Raw genomic sequence first — 20,255 nt, forward strand, 5'->3', positions numbered from 1 at the left:
CAAGCACCAGCATGGCCCCCCCTCCCCGCCCCCCCGTACTGTGCCGAGCTCCCTCTGCCTGTGCCACCCTCTGCAGCAAAGCACCACAAATCCCCTCTCCGGCCCAGGACCCTCCCAGGGCACACTGGCAGCTCTGACCTCCAGCTGGCAACCACAGTCTCGCTAGCTCCAGTTATTATTTTTTATTTAAAACAATCAGTGTCTTCACATTTCACCTTTTTTTTTTTTTTTTTTTTTTGCTTTTTTTTTCATTTGCTAGCAATATACAGGCTCTCCCAGAGCGTTCCCCCCCCCCCTCCACTCCCTGCCCCCAAGTGCCCAGGGCTGTACTTGGCAGGGCTTGCTGTGCCCATGGCTAGAGCAGCCCAGGGCCCCGCTGGCAGCTGAGGAAGTGCAGAGCGGAGGCGAGGCAGCAAGCGGGGGCCAAACTCTGTAAAGCAAATAGTGTTAAGGCAGCACGCCCAGCACCAGAGCTGGGAGAGAGCAGCCACCCCCTGCCCCAAGGCAACGCTTTCCCTTTCCAGCCCCACCACGAGGCACTCCATCATTGCAGCCACCCGCCGGGCATCTCCGAGGCTAAGGCAGCCCCACTCCCGGGCCAGCCCTGAAGCCGGGCCAGGCTGCTGGCCACACAGCACACCACGTCTCCCGGGCATGCCACGTGGTGGGCATAAAAGCAGCCAAGGTGCCAGGGCCCTGGGAGCACAGCGTGGTCCCCTCCAGGTCAGGCCAGCTGGGACATCGCTCTGCCAATGGGTGCATTGAGGCTGGCATCTGCACCCTGTGGGAGTTGGGGACCATCGTGGGGCCACCCACCCACAGGGGGACACCATGCTCAGCCACCTCTGCACCCTCATGTGGGCACCCAGGGTGGTGGTGGCGGTGGGGGGGGGAGGCTCAGCTGGCTGGACAGGGGGCTGAGCCATGCCACGCCAGGAGGCTCACAGGTAACACCAGCCTTCCTCTCCCTGGTGGTAGAGGACCAATGCAAAGCTGGCTCATCCTCCTGCTGCGCACAGGGGCAGAAGCACTGCTTTCCGCCCCCCCCCCCCCAGGTGAGGGGGACCATCAGTTAGCTGTCTTTACCCATACCAGCCAGGGCACCAGCCAGTCTCCACTATGCCATAAAAAATATAAGGTCTGAAAATAGAGCTTATTCCCCCCCCCCCAGTTTTCCCCTATTGAAAATACTGTATATTGTATCACAATCTATAGCACGTGGCATAAAGGACTGGCGAGCATTAGCCAGGGGGAGACATGGTACAGCAGGGGCCACCACAGCCCCCATTCAGTCCCCACCTTTCCAAGCCCTAGAATGAGCAGAGTGAAGAGACTCAAGCGCGTGAACAGAGGCAGCGAAGCTCTGGGCACTGGCAGCCCATGCAGGGCACGAGTGCCCAGCTGCAGTAAGATGCTGCAGGTGCCCACAGATGGTAAACTCGCTCCTGCAGGGCGTGGACAATGCTTGAGGTGAAGGGAGGACTACACACTTGACAAAGCCACGCCAGGGCACTGCAAAAGCCCAGGTGCACTGAGTGGGCAGTTGGCATTAGTGGGCAGGACTCTGCATTGGGCACAGCTCCAGGCTGCAGAACTGCAGCAGGCAGGGAGGTGGCACAAGCCCAAGAGCTGCACTGGCTCAGTGTACCCCTCCCCCTCCACACCATCCCCAGTCCCTAAGCAGGCAGCAGGACCCTCTGCAGAAAGGAGGGGCACTGCTGTCTGAGAGGGTGCCTGGGGACATGGCTGCAAGAGTGCTCCTCCTGCCCGACCCTGGCGGCACTGCCAGTTGAGGCCGTGGCAGCAAGGGCTGCTGGTGGCTGCACACATGAGCATTACCCTGGCTACCATGGTCCATCTCTCTCCAGTATCATCTGGGTACCACCCCGCCCCGGTCAGGCTGCTGGTGGGGCCCTCTGGGCTGTCCTGCCCTTTGCTGCTGATGCCACCCGATGCCCAGCTTCAAAAATCCTCCTGGAGGAGTAGCTCTCCCGGTGCTGCCAGTAAACCAACAGGGAAACCAGCATAGGTGGCTCCCATACTGGGATAGATGCTGAGTCTCCAAGAGATGAATGCTGAGGCAAGGGAGAAAAGCAAGAGGAAGACACCAGAAAGGTGGCACAGCAGCAAGGTAATGCCTGGTGCCCACTGCATGGCCTCAGCGGGGCACATGGACAAGGGCAGTGACGCCAGGCAGGAGGGCAGGCGAGGGGCACTGGGAGGAGGGACATGGTTGGGGGCAGAGGGGAGAAACAGCTGGTGCCAGCATATGAAATACCCTGTGAAATGCCCCTCTGCCCCACCATGTGCCCCTCCGGGAGGGTGCTGGCACCCAGCCTCAGGGATGAAGCCACGTGCCCAGCAACAGACCAGGTAGTTGGTGCCTCCCTGCAGTAGGAAGAGGTGCAGGACAAAGAGCCAGGCTGGGGTGGGCAAGAGCTGGTGCTAGGCACTGGCGCTGGGCAAGGTACAGAGCCAGGCACTGTGCGGTGCCAGGTTGGCACAGAGCGTGTAGCAGGCAGCCACGGCCACGAGGCACCTGCGGGCTCAGGCTACGTCCAGGGGGTCCAGACTGCTCTACCTGAAAGAAAAGTGTCCGGGTAGAATGCGGCTGGTAGGGCCAAGATGCCCGTCTCTCACAGGTTCAAGGTCACTGGTGACATCCCATGGGCAGTGGCGGGGACAGAAAACAAACACAGGTAAAGCACAAAGCACAGCTTCTGCCCCTCATGGTGCTGGGATGGCTGGTACAGTGCCCCTAAGGCCCATAGGGTGCCAGATGAGGTGCCAAGCCATGAAGGGGTGGTGGAAATAGGGACAAAGCAGCAATCTGTCCTCTCTGACCTTCCAGGCAGGAGTGACTTCCAGGAGTGACAGTGGGGCAGAGATGTCCCCACTGCTGGCAGTTCCTCAGGGTGGGTACAAACATGGGCATCCAAAGGCAACGCTCACTGTGCTCTTCCCCACCACAAGACGTGCAGGGCTCATGGCACCAATTCCAAGCCACATCCTTTGCTTCACAGTCTTTGTCCATGGCATGCACCAGCTGGGCAAATCGGCTGAGGATGGCAGCCCCCTGGCGCCATCCAAAGACGCTGCCCCATAGCTGAAGGGGACATGAAGGCCGGCCCAGCAGGCAACAGTTCCTGGGGTCCATACAGGCTAGCACTGCATTCGACGTCTGTCCTCCCTGTCACGCTCCTCCAGCCACGGGCAGAAGGGCCTGGCCTCCCTCCGGGCAGGCGGAGACAGCCGCTGGATGCGTCCGTGCAACGAGGGTGAAAGGAGGGGAGAGGCGAAAAGAGTTCGGTGGCTTCAAAGCTGGGGGACTTGGTTCCCCCCTTGGGTCCTCAGCACAGTGTGTCCGTGTTGAATGAGAGCTGAGCCTGTGGAGATGGAGCCAAGGGAGTGCTCAGGGGGCAGGAACGGGTGTCAGGTCACCCCCCAGCTCTGCCCAGGGGCAGAGGAGCACAGCAAGTCCTGGGGATGATCCTAGGGTAAGGATCTGGCCAAGGTGGAAGGGGGAGTCCCTGCAGCCTCCCATCCCGGAGAGCATCCTTGTGCCTGCCTCTGGCCCTGAAGGGCCATGTTTTCCTGGGACAAGCCCCTGGTCAGGGGCTGTGTTGCCCAGCATGACCCCACAGCAGGACGCATCAGCTTGGGCTAGAGACACCCAGATGCTTCCTCACTGGCCCTGCAAGGCCTGTGCCAGGATGGCCTCTCACCCTCTCCTCCTCAAAGCTGATGAGGCCTTCATCATCGGTCTCCAGATCCTCCTGCTCCTCCACCACAAGGGCCCGAAGCTCTGTGGGGGCTGCCCGTGGACGCAGCAGGCTGAGCACTCGCTCCAGAGGTGACTGCAGGGCACAGCTGGGGCTCGTCTCCTGTTGCTCCAGGTTGTCGCTTTGCTTTTTGGCAAAATTCACAAAGACCTGGCAGGAAAAGGGGTGAGCGGCTACCAGAGATGCCACATGGACCCCCACACTGGACTGTTCATTGCCTGGCATCTCTGTCCCACAGTCCTGGGGCAATTTCTGCTGGAGAGTGGCCGTGGTTGCATCCCCCCCACCCACAAACCACATACTGGCTCAGATCCCAGCAAAGGCTTCTGCCAGGTATTTTGGCACTGCAGCCCCAGGCATGGCCTCCCTGCAAATGCCCACCCAGCTGCACCGCCCCAGGCCTCACATTGTCCAGGGTGGTCTGGCTGACAGAATAGTCCTCAATGCCCAGCACGTCCACCACCTGCTCCATCTTGCTGAAGACCTGTGCCAGTGAGATTTGGTCTGATTTGAGCTGGTACTGGACCTTGGTGTGGTGCCGCTCCTGCAAGGGACAGTGAGGTCAGGTCCAAGCCCCCACAAGCCAAAACCTCTTTCATTACACCGCAAGGGGAGAGAGGGACACAAAGGAGTCCTAGATGAAGGAATGGCATAAGGCCATTAATTTCCACAGAAGATGAAGGGTGGTATCAGCCCAACACATGGGCTGGCAGAAGGTGGCACTGCCACTGCAAGGCATCTTACCTTGAGGATGGCCTCAGGGAAGTTGCGATTGAAGAATCTCACCACCTCCTTGACATTTAGGCTGGACTTAGTTCGCACTGTGATCATGTAGCCATCTCCAAACCTGGGCAGAAATAAGGGAGGTCATGGGGAGCCTGCCTGTTCACCTGGGCCTCTACAGAGGATGGACCCCACGGAAACCTGGTGATGATACTGGTGATGATGCTCACCTGGTAGGGACTGTACCCACTAAGACAGTACCAGGATGGTCAAGCACAAGTGTAGACTTCCCTGATCTGCATGCCCATCCTCTGAAGTACCACCCATGTAAAAGGCTGATATCTTGCCATGGGAACCATGCTGTCACCCTGCCATGTGGAAGTCCACCACCCTCTTGTCCTGCAGCGCTAGCAGATCAGTGCTAGACTCTCACCAGTCTCTTACCTGTTTTTCAAGTGCTGGATGCTGCCGAGACATTTGAGTCGCCCGTTCACCATGATGGCCAGGCGGGTGCAAAGCGCCTCGCACTCCTCCATGCTGAGGGGACAGCACAGGGTTGAGCAGGGTGAGAAGCAGCAACATGGCACAGGCAGATAGGGCAATGCTCATCTGCCAGAGGATGCAACAGAGGACTTGGCAGGGAGATGGGGAGCTGAGCTCTTTAGGCCTTCATCCCTGCCACCGAGCCACCCATGATGGGAGAAAGAAACAGTTTTCCAGGCTTTGTGCCCAATGCCCTCGCTAGCATCTGCCCCCCTGGGATGAAAAGCCCTTCTCTCTCCTGGTCTCTTGCCCACATCACACATTAGGGTGCCTGGAGGAGCCATGGACCCAACATGAAGCCCCCCGGACCTGTGGGATGTGAGCACCACGGAGCGGCCTGTTTTGATGACATCCAGGATGAGGTTCCAAAGGAAGCGTCGTGCCTTGGGGTCCATCCCTGTCGTGGGCTCGTCCTGTGGGAAGGAGAGTACCTCAGCTACGCCAGCCACCCCCAGGGACACCCATAGGCATGGCTCTGCTTCCCTAACCCTCAACTCAGGACACCATCTCGTGCTCCAGGACACTCACAGCAAAACTGGCAGTAGATGGCTCCCACCGTAGGGGCCTCTTTTACCCAGGATTGCTCCATACAAGGCCGGGTTCAGTGCCAAAGACATGGAATGGAACAGAGGCCTGGCTCTGCCAGAAGTGCTGAGATCAGGCAAACCCCCATATGGGATATTTCACAGGACACCTGCAGAGGCCAGGCCCTCACCAGGAAGATGAAGGATGGGTAGCCTATCAGTGCTATGGCCGTGGACAGCTTCCTCTTGTTGCCTCCACTGTAGGTGCTGGCAGGTTTGTCGGCATATTTGGTCAGCTCTAGCTTCTTCAGTGCCCACTTGACCACCTGCAGGGTACAAAGAGCTGCTGTCACCCTGCCCAGGCCCCAGAATGCTTTTGTGGGCCACAGAGCAGGCAGAGAGCTGGCAGGGGATGGTGGGCAAGTGGTTGGGCTCTGTGGTACAAACCAGCAGCCAAGGATGCTGCAAGCCATCCTGCACCTGGCATGGTCAGCGAATGGCCATGGGTAATGGAGCCCTGATGGCATGCCCTTGTACAGCTGCAAGTGTCTGTGGGCCTCAGCATCTCAAGTGGGAGCACCACTTGGGTGGCACTGCCCTTCAGCAAGCAGCAGGCACTGCTGCAAGGGCAGATAGCAGCAGCTCAGGGCCCCTTCGGTGCCTCGTGAGATGCCATTTCCAGAGTAGCCCATGCCACAGCACCAGCCCTTGGGATGCTGGTAGACGTATTCTGCCCAAAGCCATACCCGCTCCTCGTCCTTCCATGGGATACCACGCAGGCGGGTGTAGAGCTCCAGGTGCTCCTGGGCTGTCAGCTCATCGAAGAGCGCATCAAATTGGGGGCAATAGCCCAAGCTTTGCTGGACCTGCAGGAGCTCTTTCAGGATGCTGTGGGGAGAGGACAGAGGGACCATGGGGAGCAGAAACTGCTGAGCTAGTGTTTCCCTTTTGGGAATACCCTCTTGCTCACCCTCTTTTTACAGCCCTTTATACTGGAGCCACAATGGGCAGCATTGGTTGCGACCTAGCATCATTTGCCACCCTGCAGGTGATAGGTTCGTCCAGCAGGACATGGGCTTGCTGAGTCCTGGTGAATTGTCCAGGCAGATTCATAGTGCCTTTTCTCCAGAAGACCCAAAACAGGCCCCATCCTGGCCCTGGGACAGTGGACACTCCCCATTTTCCTATCCAGCCTATACCTGCACCCCTGTACCTGTGCCCATTAACGAAGGCCTCTCCACCCGTGGTGCTCTCATCCCCCGTAAGCATCTTGAAGGTGGTCGTCTTCCCTGCGCCATTAACACCCAGCAGCCCAAAGCACTCTCCAGGTCGGACGCCCACGCACAGCCGGTCCACGGCTAGGATGCGCCCAATCTTGCGAGACTTGTACACCTTGCACAGTGAGAGAAGAGGAGCTCAACATGCTGCAAGGGTAATTTTGGGCACCAAGTCCAAATGCACCCAGTGCACCCCAGCCCCAACCCATCTCCCTTGGGTGGCAAAAGCTCTGAGTTTTCTCTTTGCTGCCTCAGAGCTTCCCCAGCTCCATTCGCGGTGCAAGCAGGTGCCCAGAGAGCCCAGAGCAGGTTGAAGATTGCCTTACCTTGGTGAGGTTCTCAATCTTCAGCATGTCATTATCAGCGTCACCACGCAGGACACGATGCCGCTCGTTGGCCACATCAATATCATCTTCAATGGGCTTGGTGGAGACAGGTAGTCGCCTGCAGGAGGGTGTGGCGAGCAAGGTGAGGATGCAAAGCCAGCAGAGACGTCACAGGCACTGCCTTTCCATGTCCCTCCCAGGAGGTGAATGCTGGGCATGGGTCATTTTCCCAACTTGTGCCTCCCAGAAGGGTTCCCCTGACACAACAAGCCCTGCAAGCAAAGCTTTTTCCCATTTTGAAGAGCTGGAAAGCTTGCACCGCAGAGGGATCAGCCCCACCTTACTCTGTCCTGTGCTCCCTTACTCACTGTGGTTTTCGGAAGAAGTTGTACTGGCACATAATGGTGATGAAGAAGCCGACAAAGCCTTCAATTGTCATGGCAACCAACCCACGTGTCACGATGTCCCATTCAAAGGGTGACTTCATTTTATCAAACTGCCCTGGGTGGGATGAAGAGGACAGAGGGGTCAGAAGAGCAGTTACTGGCAAAGATATGCAGCTAATGTGGCCTCCTGGTGCAGCTGGACCTAGAGGCTCGCTGTAACAGCTCCTCTCTGAAGGATGGAGACACAAACCTCTTCCCTTGGGCAGGGTGAAACAGGGGATCCTTGTCTCACAGACTATACAAAACCTAAAATAGCCCTCCTGAAGCAGCAGCAAATATTCATGGTGGGAACTGCTGCAGGGACTGGGTTCCCCAAGATCTGCTAACATGTGGCCTTCAAATAACCCTAAACTCCCCTTGACTTCATGCCCCAGCTCTACAGGGAGAATTGGGGTACAACTAACCACTGGGAAGCACCACTGGCCACATGCACAGCTACTTCTGTGTGTGCAGGACACCCCATGGCATGTTGGAGAAAACAATACTGTGTTTCCCCCAAAAAAGAGGGCTGAGTTTAACCCCATCCACCACAGTAAAAAAAACTCAAACTGGGCAGAACTATTTGTCCTGCATGAGGCAATAGTGTCTTCAGCAGGTGGGGCAAGGGCCTGGAGGGCAGATCTGCTCCTGTGTCTGCATCCTTTGCCTCCTGGGCCTGGTGCTGTAACTGTCCTGGACTATGTGGTCCTGCTGGCATGAGGGCAGATCAGAAAAAGGCTGGTTTTTTTACAGCTTGTTTGCCGTTAAAATCACTTTGCAACTTCAGCTGGTTGAACTGATCCAACCAAGCATGGCCATTTGATGGATTTGTCAGATCCAGCACCATGAGATGCGTGAACTCAATTGCGTCTTTTCCTGAGCCCCAGTCTAGTTCACATCCCCTGCCTTTTTGCTCCAGGTTGTCTGAGTCTTGCAGAGAGCCCATTGGGGCAGGCAGCGGGGATGTGCTGACACAGTGGCCCCTTGCAGGTCCATATGTGCTGAAGGAAGGGAAAGAGGAAGCAAGAGGCCATACCGATCTTGGCATAGTATTCATTGATGTACTCATTATAAGCCATCTCCATCAAACCATGGCCCAGGTTGTAGTTAGGGAATACAAGGAAGCAGCTCTTCAAGTAGCTGTTCACCACCTTCAAATCCTATGGGAACAGGCAGAGAGGACATTACCATCAGAAAAACCCACAAGGACTGTGAGTGCATGGGAGGATCAGGGTACTCAACAACAAGATGCAACTCAGTCTGATCTAATAGCTGGCCCTGCTTTGTGCAGGAGTTTGGAGTAGAGACCTCCTGAGATCCTATTCAACCTGAGTCGTCCTATAATCTGACAGCTGTCATCAACCTGACAGCAAGCAGGCACCCTGTTCTGGGTCTGAAAGAACTGCAGAGGCAGCATGTTTCCTCCGATCACTGTGCTAGAGCCACAAGCTTTGTCACGGCATAGCAGACCCAGAGACCAGGCTTCCCGGGTCCTGGCTGGGGCATCCCCCCTCTCACCAAGTTGGGGGAGGCATCTTTTCCCTTCCTGGTGGTCTTGGCTGGAGCTGTGAGACCCTCTACCTTGTCATGCTCAAAGAGCTGCAGCAGGAACGTGGCAACGGTGGCTGTGATACCAATGAAGAGGTTGATGACTATCAAGAAGACATAGGCAGAACTGGGCACTTCAAACCAGAAGGAGGCAGGATACATGATGGGGGTGATGGACCAGCTGAGAAAACAAGTGGCAGAAGTCCATATGAGCACAGCAGAAGAAGCACATGCTCAATACCATGTGGCAGCACCAATCAGTGAGCTTCAGGATTGCCCATCTCCCAGTCTAATCTTCTCCAGGGTCTCCCACTACCCAGCCCAAAGTTTCCAGCCCACCAGCTATGGAAGCTGGAAAGAACTGCTAAACAGGCAGCCCCAGTGCCAGATCCTGCCAATTTAGTCGCAGAGGATCCGAAGGATCCCACCAGCAGGTCCTGGCCCTCTGTCTCCCTCCCTTACCCACCTCCTCAGAGCAACCTACCCATAGAGTAGAAAGAGTGAGAGGACAGCAGGGAAGTTGGTGGGAGAGGTGTACGCTGGGAGGTCGAACACAAAAAGGATAATGATACAGCATGTGGCTGGCACCAGGTAGTTAAGCTGGAAAAGAGAGAAACTTCTGTGATCCCCCATTTGCCTACCCTGGCCCTGGGGAACTCAACTGCTGGGCCTGCTTGCCCTGCTCACCATATCCCACACATAGTTGGCCAACCAGTAGATGACAGGGTCGCAGCCACTCACAAACTGTAGATGTTTGGCCTTGGTGGCCTTTTCAGCGACAAGGAACACCACAAAGCTGGCTGGCACGAAGGACATGGCTACGATGATGAAGATGGCAATCACTACATCCGTGCCTTGCAGGCTGCATTGGGGATCAAGTTGGAGGAGAGCACAGATCACATCACTCTCAGTTGCCTGGGAAAGGGCCACGAAGGCCACCCATTCTAGTTGCACACAGGGCAATGGTACAGCCCAGAGATGGCCATGACACACCCACAACTTTGGGTTTCTCCCTGCAAATCACATCAGGGAGCTCCCTCCCCTTTTCCATGATGGACACCCTCCCTCAAATCGGCCCGTGGGACGTACAGGTAATCCAGAGACAGGCTGGCACTCGTCTTGTTCATGGGGTGGTTGGTCACGGTGATACCTATGGGAAGGCCCAGGAGGAAACACAAAAATGTGAAAGACAGCTCAGGGCAAAATTTTACCCACAGCCTCAGGCCTGCCTTGTCCCTGCTTCTAAGGACAGGTTTCCTTCCCTGCAATCCAGTGCAGAAGCTGAGCTGCTTGAAGCAACTGAGCAGGTCGGGCCACACTTCCCCTCCCATCAGCTGGCAGCAAAGGATTTTTCAGATACGTTTGCAAGTCCAGAAGCCAGTAGGCAGCATCTTGAGAAGTACTGGACCAACCTAGACCCTGTCTAGCCCAGACCTCAAACCAAACACGTGAGATATGTGAACCCCTGCCCCAAACTGTTTGTAGCCTGCTTGGGCCGAACAGCAACATTTCACTTCAGACCTTTGTTAGACCACACCCTAAAGCTGTTCCTGACATGCTTCCACCCTTAAAGGCCTCCAGGCCCTCACCGTAAGCAGCAGGGTTGCCTTTGCTCTTGGGCAAGTTGGCCCGCAGGATAGCATTGTTGAGTGCGTTGAGATAGGTGGGCATGCTATGGTAGCCCTTGTTGTTGTAGAAGACCTGGAGGAGCAGAGAAGAGTGGTGGGAGGTAGCAGGAGAGCTGGGCCACTGACAAATGTGCTAGATGGGAGGGTTGGGACAGGACAGGACAAGATGGGATGCAATAGGGGCAGCCATGGAGCAGACTTCCTGTGCATAAGGCTGTGGGGAGAGTGTGTCACTACAGACCATGCTGGGCCCAACAGGCTGGTGTGGGAGTGCCACTAAGTGCAATGCGGAGTGAGGGCACCACCATAGATCCCTCAGAAAAGAGGCCTGCCTTACAGCGGGGGATGAATGGACCCCACCACACTGGCAGAGCAGCCTTCCCCCTTCTCCTCCCCATCCGTGCCAAGGTCACTGCTGTCTAACACTCTCCCCAGCTGCCCCAGGACTGGGCCAGGCTGCCCAAGGCTCAGCATGGTCCTACCTGGGCTGTTCTCCGGACAGCTATCTTGCGCACCATAGCAGGAGCCCTGGCCCCAAAAGAGGCTGGGATGGCCTTCTGGACATTGCCAAAGGTGAGCGCCCCATACCTGTGGAACAAGTCACCAGTGAGAAGCTGTGATCACTCTCTCCTAGGTCCAGAAGCAGGACAGTACTTATCCAGCTTTCCTGGTTCCAGCTTGTCCCCGATCCGTTTCCACAAGGACCTCGTTCCCTGCATGCTCACTGCCCTAAGGGCACAAGGAAAATCCTTCCCACCCTCCCTCTTGCCTGTGCAGCCGGAAGCGGTCCGAGGTGTAGAGTAGGTACTCAGAGACGTTGCGCCCAGTGATGTCTGCCAGGATGTCCCCTGTCACGACCTTCATCTGTGGGGGATGCCCTCCCACACCGCTGGGGCAGGAGAAGCCAGTCCCCTGCATGGAGCACGTGCACTTGATGGGCTCATGGATAATTCGGGGCAGGGCTGGGGCTGAGGTGACAGCATCTGAGGAACAGAGAAAGGCAACTCAAAGCAAAACTCTAACTAGAACCACCTCATCAGCTTCTAGTCACAGGCATTGCTTGAGGCAATACCAGGGCAGCAGAGGACAGCAGAGATGGACATGCCAGGGTGACCTGCTCTACACTCAGCCAAGAGATCCTGGCTGGGCAGCAAGAGATCACTCTACTCTACAAGGGCCAGAGCCTAGTCTTTTGAGAGGCCTTTTGGGTCCCAATGACAGAGAGGAGCCACGAGACAGACCCTGGATGGAAACAATTCAGATGGAGGTTGTGCATTGAGTCTGGAGAAGGCAAAGTAGCCATCTCTCCAGCTAGGATCCAAGTAACTGGTCCAGTAAGGGTGTCACAAAGCTGGCCACAAGATATTTGATGGCATGATCTCTGTAACGGCCAGGCCAAACCATGCCTGAGGGGCACTTTCAGGGGTTCCTGCACTGCTCCTGCAAGAGAGATAAATCACCCCTCCTGCAGATGAACCCAGAGCCTGGAGAGACCTGGGCACCAGGTGTAGGCACTGGTGATACCTTTGATGGCAGAGGAGAAGGTCGTGGAGTTCCAGGCACGGAGCAGGTCCTCATCCACCGAGATGGGGTAGTCAGATGGGGCTGGGGATGGAGGTGGTGGCACAAAGTTGGAGAGTGGCAGGCCTTGTGTGAAGGAGTCAATGCACATGGCATCAAAGTACTTGGCCGCCAGCATCTTGGACTCATTGCTGTTGAGGTTCAGGGTCTGCATGTGCTGGTCCAGTGTGTTGTTGAAGGCGGTCTTGAGCACACATGTGGCACCCACGCCTGAGGGCAGGTGGAAGGTGTTCACCAGTTGCTGGGGGCTGGCATCAGGAGACTGCCTGATGCTGCGGGGAGAGAAGAGTGGGTGAGGAGAAGCTAGAAGCAGGGGTTTCACTGAAGAGATATGGGACTTGTCACATCAGCCCTCTTCTGCTAGGCCTGGGGTCTCTACAGACTACAGCTGCATGGACATGGGCACCCTAGCCATACAGTCCTGGGAGTCCCTGCAGTCTGGGCCTGGCATGAGACGAGCTGCTGGACGCAGTCAGCACTGGTGTCAGGGTTGGCATCACCACGGGGAAGGACAGTAGGTGCTTTCTGCATGGGCACATGGCACTGGCCATGGCTGTGCTTCAAGCCCAAGCCAGCCTTAGTGCCAGACCTGCTGTGGACTCCCTTTCCCACTCCCCGCACAAGTGTAGTCCCAGGAAGGCGCTGCAGCAGGGGATGGGGACAGGCACAGGGCACAGGATGCTGCTCTCCTGGCAGTAAGGGGCTCTCACCGGTACTCACGCCGTTCCTCGTTGGCATAAGGAATGAAGTTGCCCTTGGGCTGAGTGTAGTTGTGGTACTGAGAGGGTGAGAGGATGAGAGGAGGCAGATCACCTGTGGGGTCAAGGAGAGGAACCTGTTTGCACCAGTACCACTGCCTCCCTTGCAGACAGACTGGCCAAACTCCCCACAAGCCTCTACCTTGACTCCCTCCCAACACCCAGCAGCTTCACCACCAGCCGAAATGGAGCAGGCATAGAAGGCTACCAGGAGCCCACAGTACTTGGGGCTGCAAAGCCAGTGAGACTCGGCTCATGCAGGGGCAGTTGGAGCAGCAGAGTGGGAAAGATGCTCTTGCTCCTGAGCTGCTGGAGCAGCTTCCGAAGATGGAGGATGAGAGATGCTTGGTCTGGCTCTGGGGTACAAATCCAACACCAGAGAGGGGACAGGGGGCAAACATCTCCTTTTCCTCCTGACCCCACTGAGACTAGGGCTCGTAGGCACCTATTTCAGGCACGGAGAGTGCCACAGTCATGGCCACGCAGACGAAGAAGGCAGGCAGAAGGATCTGTGAGAAAAGGGCCTTGGTGTTGCGCTTGGCACAGTGGAAGCGTTTGACGATCAGCCCGTGGAACTGCCGCAGCTTCAGCCATGACCCCTCCAGCTTAAAGCTCCCCTGTCCTGCCAGGTCATGGTCCTCTGCCTCCATGTCAGCCTCTTGATCTGGAGTAAGAAGACAGGTAGGGAAGAGAGACATGAGCAGGCTGGTCTCAAAAGCCCATGAGCAGCACAGTGGATTAGTGCTGTTAGGAAGCAGAGTAGATGGGTCTCCGGTGTGGAGACGCAGTGAGGCAGTGAGCTTGGGGCTGGAACTCAGAGAGCTCAGCTGGGATGCTGCAGCCGCCCTTGCTCTGCCTCCCTGCTGAGTCAAATTTGGTAATCCTCAGGGCAATATGCAGCCCTGGCAGGAAAAGAAGAATGTCATATCTCTAAATTAATCATGACAAGAGCTGGTGGGATAACTCAAAAACAGGGGATTGTGAATAAAACAGTAGCCTTTGGGCCCTTGTCTGCATGTTGTATCCTTGCATGACTTGAGCGCCCAGACAAGGATACAGTGCTGAAATTGTGCCAGGAGTTTGGAGTGCAAACCCGCTCTCTGTAAAATGGCTCTCTGCTGCACAGGCAGACTGTCCAGCCAAGAGAAAAAATGCAGCCACGCGGCAAAGGTGTTAGCGCACCCACCACACCAGACCCATACCACCAGGCTGCTAGTCCAAGGAGAGAGCGTGTTAGTGGGAGCGGGTCTGCTGAAGGTCGGAGCTTGCAGGATGATTTGAGAGAGACAAAGGAAATAAGAGAAGAGACCAAGAACTGATGCTGGCTGTGTCCTAACATCAGCCAGTGAGCCCTCTAGGTTCGGGTCTCAACATCGAACGTCCTCACATACGTGCTTCCACTTCCGGGGGCTACAAATGTTGGCTGCAAGCACTCAGCTGCAGACAAAATCCCACTCAAATCCCCTGCAGTCAGCTGTCTCCCAGAGATTGCTGTTCCCTAGGCCTGCCCAACCAGAGGGTTCCCTTTCTCTCTCTCTGCACAGGGTCCCTGGACACATCTGTCTGTTGTACATTGGTTCAGCCCAGCATGGGAACTTGCCTGAGCAGATACAGCCCTGATCTCCAGCACAGAGGGAAATCAGGGTCCCTTGACAAGGGTCAGCTTGCCTCCCTGTTTGGAAGTAGGAATGGAAGCTGAGTGTGCATGGGCCAAGGTCCATGCTGTGCCACCTGCCAGTCACTCTCCCCAACCCAGAAGAGAGCACCTGACCTCTGGAGCATCTCACTTGGGTGAGCATGTCCCACACCTCCCGCTAGCAAAGTGAAGGGCTGCCATGCAGTATTACAAACCTTGCAGACTGATGTTATCAGGGTCTTGCCGATTATCAAACAACGGAGAGTAATCCCCAAAGAACTCCGAATAAGCCCCACCTTCATCACCCCGCACGGAGCCCACCGAAGAGGCTGAGCGCAGGGACGCCTGCGACTGGGTAAGCCTGGAGCAGGTCACCAGGTTGCTTAGCTCCACCTCCGGCTTCTCAGGCACTTCTGCTTCTGCAAGGGGTTCCCCATTGGCCTCAGGCTTTGGGCCCAACTCAGGGGCAGGTGGCTGCATGGCATCCTTCTTGGACTCTTTCATGTCTGGAAGGAGAAAGAGGGTTGTCATTCAGTGCTGGCCATACCAGCCTTTGAGGTGATGTTACAGCAGGGAGGGGGCCCAAATACATTTTGCAAACCCAGTCTGAAGCAGGCACCTGGCCACCCCTGGCTGCCATGAGGCAGCCTCTCTTGCCACGCCATTTGGAGAGGAGGTTACTCCTCTTGCCATGCGAGAGGGGAGAGGAGCCACAAAGTCTGCATCAAGTATGATACACAGTGCTTTTCCCTCTCTCCCCCATGTCTCAGAGCCAATGGCACTGCCGTGTGCCCTGCAGGGTCCATACCAGCATCACTGTTCTCCAGAGACTGGTCCTCCTCAGACACCTTGAGGAAGACCTCCTCGAGCGTGGTGTCCATCAGCCCAAAACTGGTCAGGTCCAGCTCCTCCAGGCTCTGCTCCAAGTGCTACAGAGGAAAAGTGCCACATGAGGAAGGCTGGAAGCTCATCTCCCCCACATGGCCTCCCACAACCCTGCCATGGCACAGGGGGATCCCTCAGGCACCCATTCACCCCATGAGCACCCAGTGCTGGCAGGATCTTCTCCCTGAGCCAGCTGCAGGAGGCACATGCAGGTGAAGCTCTCGGATGGGGCTGGTACAGGCCCAGCACTGTGTCCTGCTCCTCTGGGGCCAACTCTGCACAAGCCCACCTGCATTTTTTCCCCAAAGAGCCTCATGGGAGAACCATGCCCATCTGTGCCCATCCTGCCTCTTGAGGACAACTCTCATCCTCACAGCAGGGTTGGCATGGGGCCTGCTGCAGATTGGGTACCTGGAAGAGCCTCTCGAAGCAGCCCTTCTTGACAGCCTCACTGGGCAGGATGTAGGAGAGCTCAGTGTTGGTGTCCGAGATGAGGAGGCAGGAGGCCACATACTTCCTGATGAACTGGGAGACACGTGGCTCAGAGCAGGGGCTGACGGAGGAGTGGGACGGAGGACTATGTGGCTGGCCTGACTCTACAGCAGGGAGGCAGCACCAATCACTCCACACATGTCATTTGACCAGGACCACCCCAATGCCAAAGCTACAGCCTAGCACTTCAGGATTTCATTCATCCTCAGTTGCAGGGTCTTGGCAACTTCCTAGCTTCTCTGCCACAGAGATGGCTGTCCCTGCCTGCACTGCCCAGCCCTGGGGAGAGGCTCTCTGCCCTCCAGCCTCACAGGGCACCACTGCCTGCAGCTCAACATCTCAGCAAGCAGTGCAGGAGCCAGACCAGAATCAGCACCCTGGAGGCAAATGCTTCGATGCATGATCTAACTAGAGACCCAGAAGGGAGAAATCAAGCACGAGAGATATCACATCCTACATCCCTGACTATGTCCACTTAAGCCCTCCACATGGCTTATGGAAATCTGGCAGTGGGAGCATTTGGGTTTTGAACTCTTGTCCCCTTTCTGGACAGGAAAAGAGCTGGGTCCATCTACCCTGCCCCTAAACACCAGGGTCATGCTGGGTCCACAGACCTGTGCTGTTTCTGGTATCTGACTGCCTCTTGACCACTGTCAGCTTGTAACCGTCACCATAGGTGCTCTTGAGGAACAGCGGGGAGCCGCAGCACTTGAGCTTGCCATGGGATATGATGGCAATGCGGTCACCCAGCAAGTCAGCTTCATCCATGTGGTGTGTGGAGAGCAGGATGGTCCTCCCTGCTCAGCAGAAACAGAGTGTCAGTAAGGCAGAGGGACACAGCCATGCCAGGGCCATGGCAGCCTGTACCTGCCTTACCAGGTGCTGCTTGAACAAGATAAACTGCTTCTAGGCCCTGAGGGAAGCAACTGCATGCACAGAGGGCAATGCCCTATGAATGTCAGCTCAGCCCAGGGACACACAGTGCCAAGCACAGGGAAGTCCAACTGCCGTAGGGAAACAGACATGGAGAGAAAATGTGCCACAATTTGGGCAGCGAGGCAGAAGCAGAGAACAAAAGGGAACACAGGAGTCCTGAAGCTCACCTGCTCTCTCTCAGGGAGTACAGTGAGGGGTTTTATTTCCTTTCCAGGGGAGGCCCTACATCCAGTGTCAGTTTTCTCTGCACTGTGGCTGGCCATTCTTCAAGCACTAGTAGCTAATGTGGGGGAGCCTGAACTTGTGCAAGGGGGAAAAGTGGTGCAAGGCTTTGCCTGCCTCTGTTCACCTGGCTTGTACTTGAGGATAAGGTCCCAGATGGCCCTGCGTGCATATGGGTCGACACCAGCCGTGGGCTCGTCCAGGATTACGGCCCGTGATCCACCCACGAAGGCTATAGCCACTGACAGTTTTCTCTTCATGCCACCTGAGAGGGTTTGCACCAGGGAGTGGCGTTTGTTGGAGAGCTCCAGGTCTTCAATCATCCTAGGGAAAGGAGGAGAGATGCACTATGGCCTGTTGAGGCCTGCCTACACCCATATCTGCCCCTGCTATGGAGCTCTGGTGCCTGTCAGCAGCACTTCACACCTCTTTCCCATGCAGGTGCCTGAAGCTCTTGGCAGATGGGGACAGACTAGTTATGGCCATGCTACAAAGGGATTTAATGCTGGTTTTCACAGTCCAATACCCCCAGTTTCACAAAACACTTTGTGAAGCTGCTTTTGGAGACATCTCAGCTCCTAGGTCACCCACCACAGTACAGCCATTGGGAAGGGGACCTACTCACATCAAAGGAAAAGAGGGGGCAAGGGAAGCTGCAGCTCTTGCTGAGGAAAGGTTGCCTACTTGTCCATCTCCTTGCGGATCTCCTCCTCTGCCATGCTCTTGAGCTGTGAGTAGAACCAGAGGTGCTCTTCCACCGTCAGCCTGTCAAAGAGCACGTTGTGCTGCGGACACATGCCCAGGTTCTTCCGGATTTCATCCATCTCTGTCCGGATATCGTGGCCATAGATGGTAGCAGAACCCGATGTTGGAGGGAACAAGCCAGTCAGGATGGACCTAGTAAAGAAATGCAACAATGTGAGGGACTTCATGTGCCTCTGTCCAATCCTGATCTCAATCACCACCTCCCAGCCTATTTGCTAGGCAGAGTCCTTGGCCAATGACATGGACAGAATAATGTCAGAGCAGGGCCATGTGCCCAATGCCTGCTCCTCTTTTGTGGTACCCCTACATCCATACCACTTCCCTCTGGCCATGGTACTGGCAGAGCTATAGAATCCTGCAAGGACAGCCACGCAGCACCCTTCTGACTCACCCCAGTTGGCTAGAAGAACATAGTCCATGTCTACCCTGGCAGATACTCACATGGTGGTGGTTTTGCCTGCGCCATTGTGTCCTAGGAAAGACACCACCTGGTTCTCATAGAGGTTGAGGCTCAGCTTGTTCAGCGCCAGCTTCTTATCTGTCTTGTAGACCTTGGTGAGCTTGTCAATGCAAACGACCAATGGCAGGTGGGATGGCTCCTCCTCAATGCCCCGCGTCTCCTCTGCTACAAGAGCAGGATGGTGAGGAGCTGAGAGGTGGGTAGGGGAATCTGGCTCAGAGCAGGACTTCCCAGGGAATGAACCATCCCCATTGCCCAGGTGGCTGCCTGGGCTCCTGGCCTCCCTTCCCTTCTGCTTCTCACCAGCTCCCCTCTCCCAAAATGGTAGGAAGCAACTCCCTGACAGGCAGCAGCACTTGGCCTTTGACCCAGGATCCTACCCTTTCCTTCAGGACAATGGTAATGCAGGAACACAAAGGGGTACATGGCCACAGCAGGACGCTGTGGCAAAGCAAGGCCAAACCCCAGCACCTGACAGTCAGACCCAGTTGCCCTTCTGCTCTCCTCCAAGTGCTCTCACCCAGTCTCCTGCTTTCCATGGCACAGGCCTGGTCCTCCTCCATGATGCTGAGGCGGGTGGTGCGAGACCAGGGCCAGGTCCACTCCCATGTCTCCACTCGTCCATTCCCCAACCAGTAGGACTTCTGGAAAGGGAAGTACCAGGGCCGCGGCAGGCCATACATACCTGCAAGTGCAATCCCTCCAGAGTCAGGTCAGAGCCTCTCCAGGCCCATCTCTGCCATCTATGTCCTCAGAGAAGCCTGACAAGGATTGGCATAGAGCAGGTCACTGGTACTGAGGAGATTTCCTTGGCATGGAAACACCATAGGAAGGTGGGAGCCTGAGAATGCACTGGGCGACTGGGCTCAGGGAAATACTGTGGAGTTGTTCAAGGAACCAAAGCAAAACCGGATCTGGCCCACATTTCAGTTTTACTTTAAAAGGAAATGAAATAGGTAAAACTCCTACCCAACTAGTGATCAAAAAAAAAAAAAAAAAACTCTCCAGTCCCGGATGCCTTGTTTTGCTAGTCATCCAGTAAACTGAGACACATAATTCAAGCAAGATCCAGGCATCCCACCAAGGGACATGGGTGTTGCCAGTGGGTGAGGGCATGAGGGCAGCAGTCGCCAGCGGGACACATGCAGCAGAGTTTGGAGGCAGGCTGTGACAAATTCCCCCATATCAGTGCAAAGCATGGCCAGGAACCATCAGTATCCCCAGTGGGGAGGCTCCTATGAGGTTAGGGGTGCCCCTGTGTCACCCTGCCCCACTGCCTGTACATACCCGGGTGCACGGCCTCGATATACCACGTGAGCACCCCATACACCACTGCATCTATGCTCAGCATCATCATGGACAGCAAGAGGTTGAAGTCATCTCCTTCCACGGGTGACTGGCTGAGGGTGTGCCACTGGATGCCCACACCAGCCACCTCGTACAGGGCAAAGTACTTGGAGCCCAGACCGAAGGCCGTGGTCGACATAAGGGACTGTGAAGGGGTGGAGAGAAAGTGGGGTATCAGCAGGAACTATGGGCCAGGTTCCATCAGGAGGAATGACTTGGGGCTAGTTCCTACACAGCTCTGCCCCACCAAGGCCCATAGAGATGCTTCAAACTATCTGGAGATGCATCCAAAGCCCCGTGCAGCAGTGTGACTCACATGGGCACTGCATAGATTTGCCCAGGACTTGGTGGCCACTGTAGCTGGTATCACGGGTTGCCCAGGGCAAATCCTGACCCA

General features: G+C 56.1%; 1 protein-coding gene across 2 annotated transcripts in view; it reads right to left on the reverse strand.

Moving 5' to 3' along the window:
- Positions 1-272: 272 nt before the first annotated feature.
- Positions 273-20,255, reverse strand: part of ABCA2 (ATP binding cassette subfamily A member 2) — a 31,666-nt gene continuing 11,683 nt past the window's right edge. Inside the window, exons 18-48 of one of the 2 annotated variants that reach the window (XM_062591331.1) lie at positions 19,799-20,003; positions 19,032-19,196; positions 18,493-18,673; positions 17,971-18,183; positions 17,414-17,610; positions 16,743-16,925; positions 16,048-16,232; positions 15,560-15,680; positions 14,967-15,257; positions 13,561-13,779; positions 13,068-13,170; positions 12,301-12,629; positions 11,546-11,759; positions 11,259-11,364; positions 10,738-10,849; positions 10,238-10,298; positions 9,836-10,010; positions 9,633-9,748; positions 9,182-9,329; positions 8,637-8,760; positions 7,544-7,676; positions 7,176-7,293; positions 6,786-6,964; positions 6,319-6,460; positions 5,764-5,898; positions 5,358-5,461; positions 4,950-5,042; positions 4,527-4,629; positions 4,189-4,326; positions 3,726-3,932; positions 273-3,386 (exon numbers count right to left, since the gene is read on the reverse strand). In XM_062591331.1, coding sequence (XP_062447315.1) covers positions 3,351-3,386; positions 3,726-3,932; positions 4,189-4,326; positions 4,527-4,629; positions 4,950-5,042; positions 5,358-5,461; positions 5,764-5,898; positions 6,319-6,460; positions 6,786-6,964; positions 7,176-7,293; positions 7,544-7,676; positions 8,637-8,760; positions 9,182-9,329; positions 9,633-9,748; positions 9,836-10,010; positions 10,238-10,298; positions 10,738-10,849; positions 11,259-11,364; positions 11,546-11,759; positions 12,301-12,629; positions 13,068-13,170; positions 13,561-13,779; positions 14,967-15,257; positions 15,560-15,680; positions 16,048-16,232; positions 16,743-16,925; positions 17,414-17,610; positions 17,971-18,183; positions 18,493-18,673; positions 19,032-19,196; positions 19,799-20,003 — 4,836 coding nt within the window. In that variant the 3' untranslated portion in view covers positions 273-3,350. Of the gene's footprint in view, positions 3,387-3,725; positions 3,933-4,188; positions 4,327-4,526; positions 4,630-4,949; positions 5,043-5,357; positions 5,462-5,763; positions 5,899-6,318; positions 6,461-6,785; positions 6,965-7,175; positions 7,294-7,543; positions 7,677-8,636; positions 8,761-9,181; positions 9,330-9,632; positions 9,749-9,835; positions 10,011-10,237; positions 10,299-10,737; positions 10,850-11,258; positions 11,365-11,545; positions 11,760-12,300; positions 12,630-13,067; positions 13,171-13,560; positions 13,780-14,966; positions 15,258-15,559; positions 15,681-16,047; positions 16,233-16,742; positions 16,926-17,413; positions 17,611-17,970; positions 18,184-18,492; positions 18,677-19,031; positions 19,197-19,798; positions 20,004-20,255 lie in introns of both variants that reach the window. The other variant, XM_062591330.1, reaches the window with a different exon arrangement.

Source organism: Rhea pennata, chromosome 18 (assembly GCF_028389875.1).
Source record: "Rhea pennata isolate bPtePen1 chromosome 18, bPtePen1.pri, whole genome shotgun sequence".
In the NCBI taxonomy this organism is placed as follows: domain Eukaryota; kingdom Metazoa; phylum Chordata; class Aves; order Rheiformes; family Rheidae; genus Rhea; species Rhea pennata.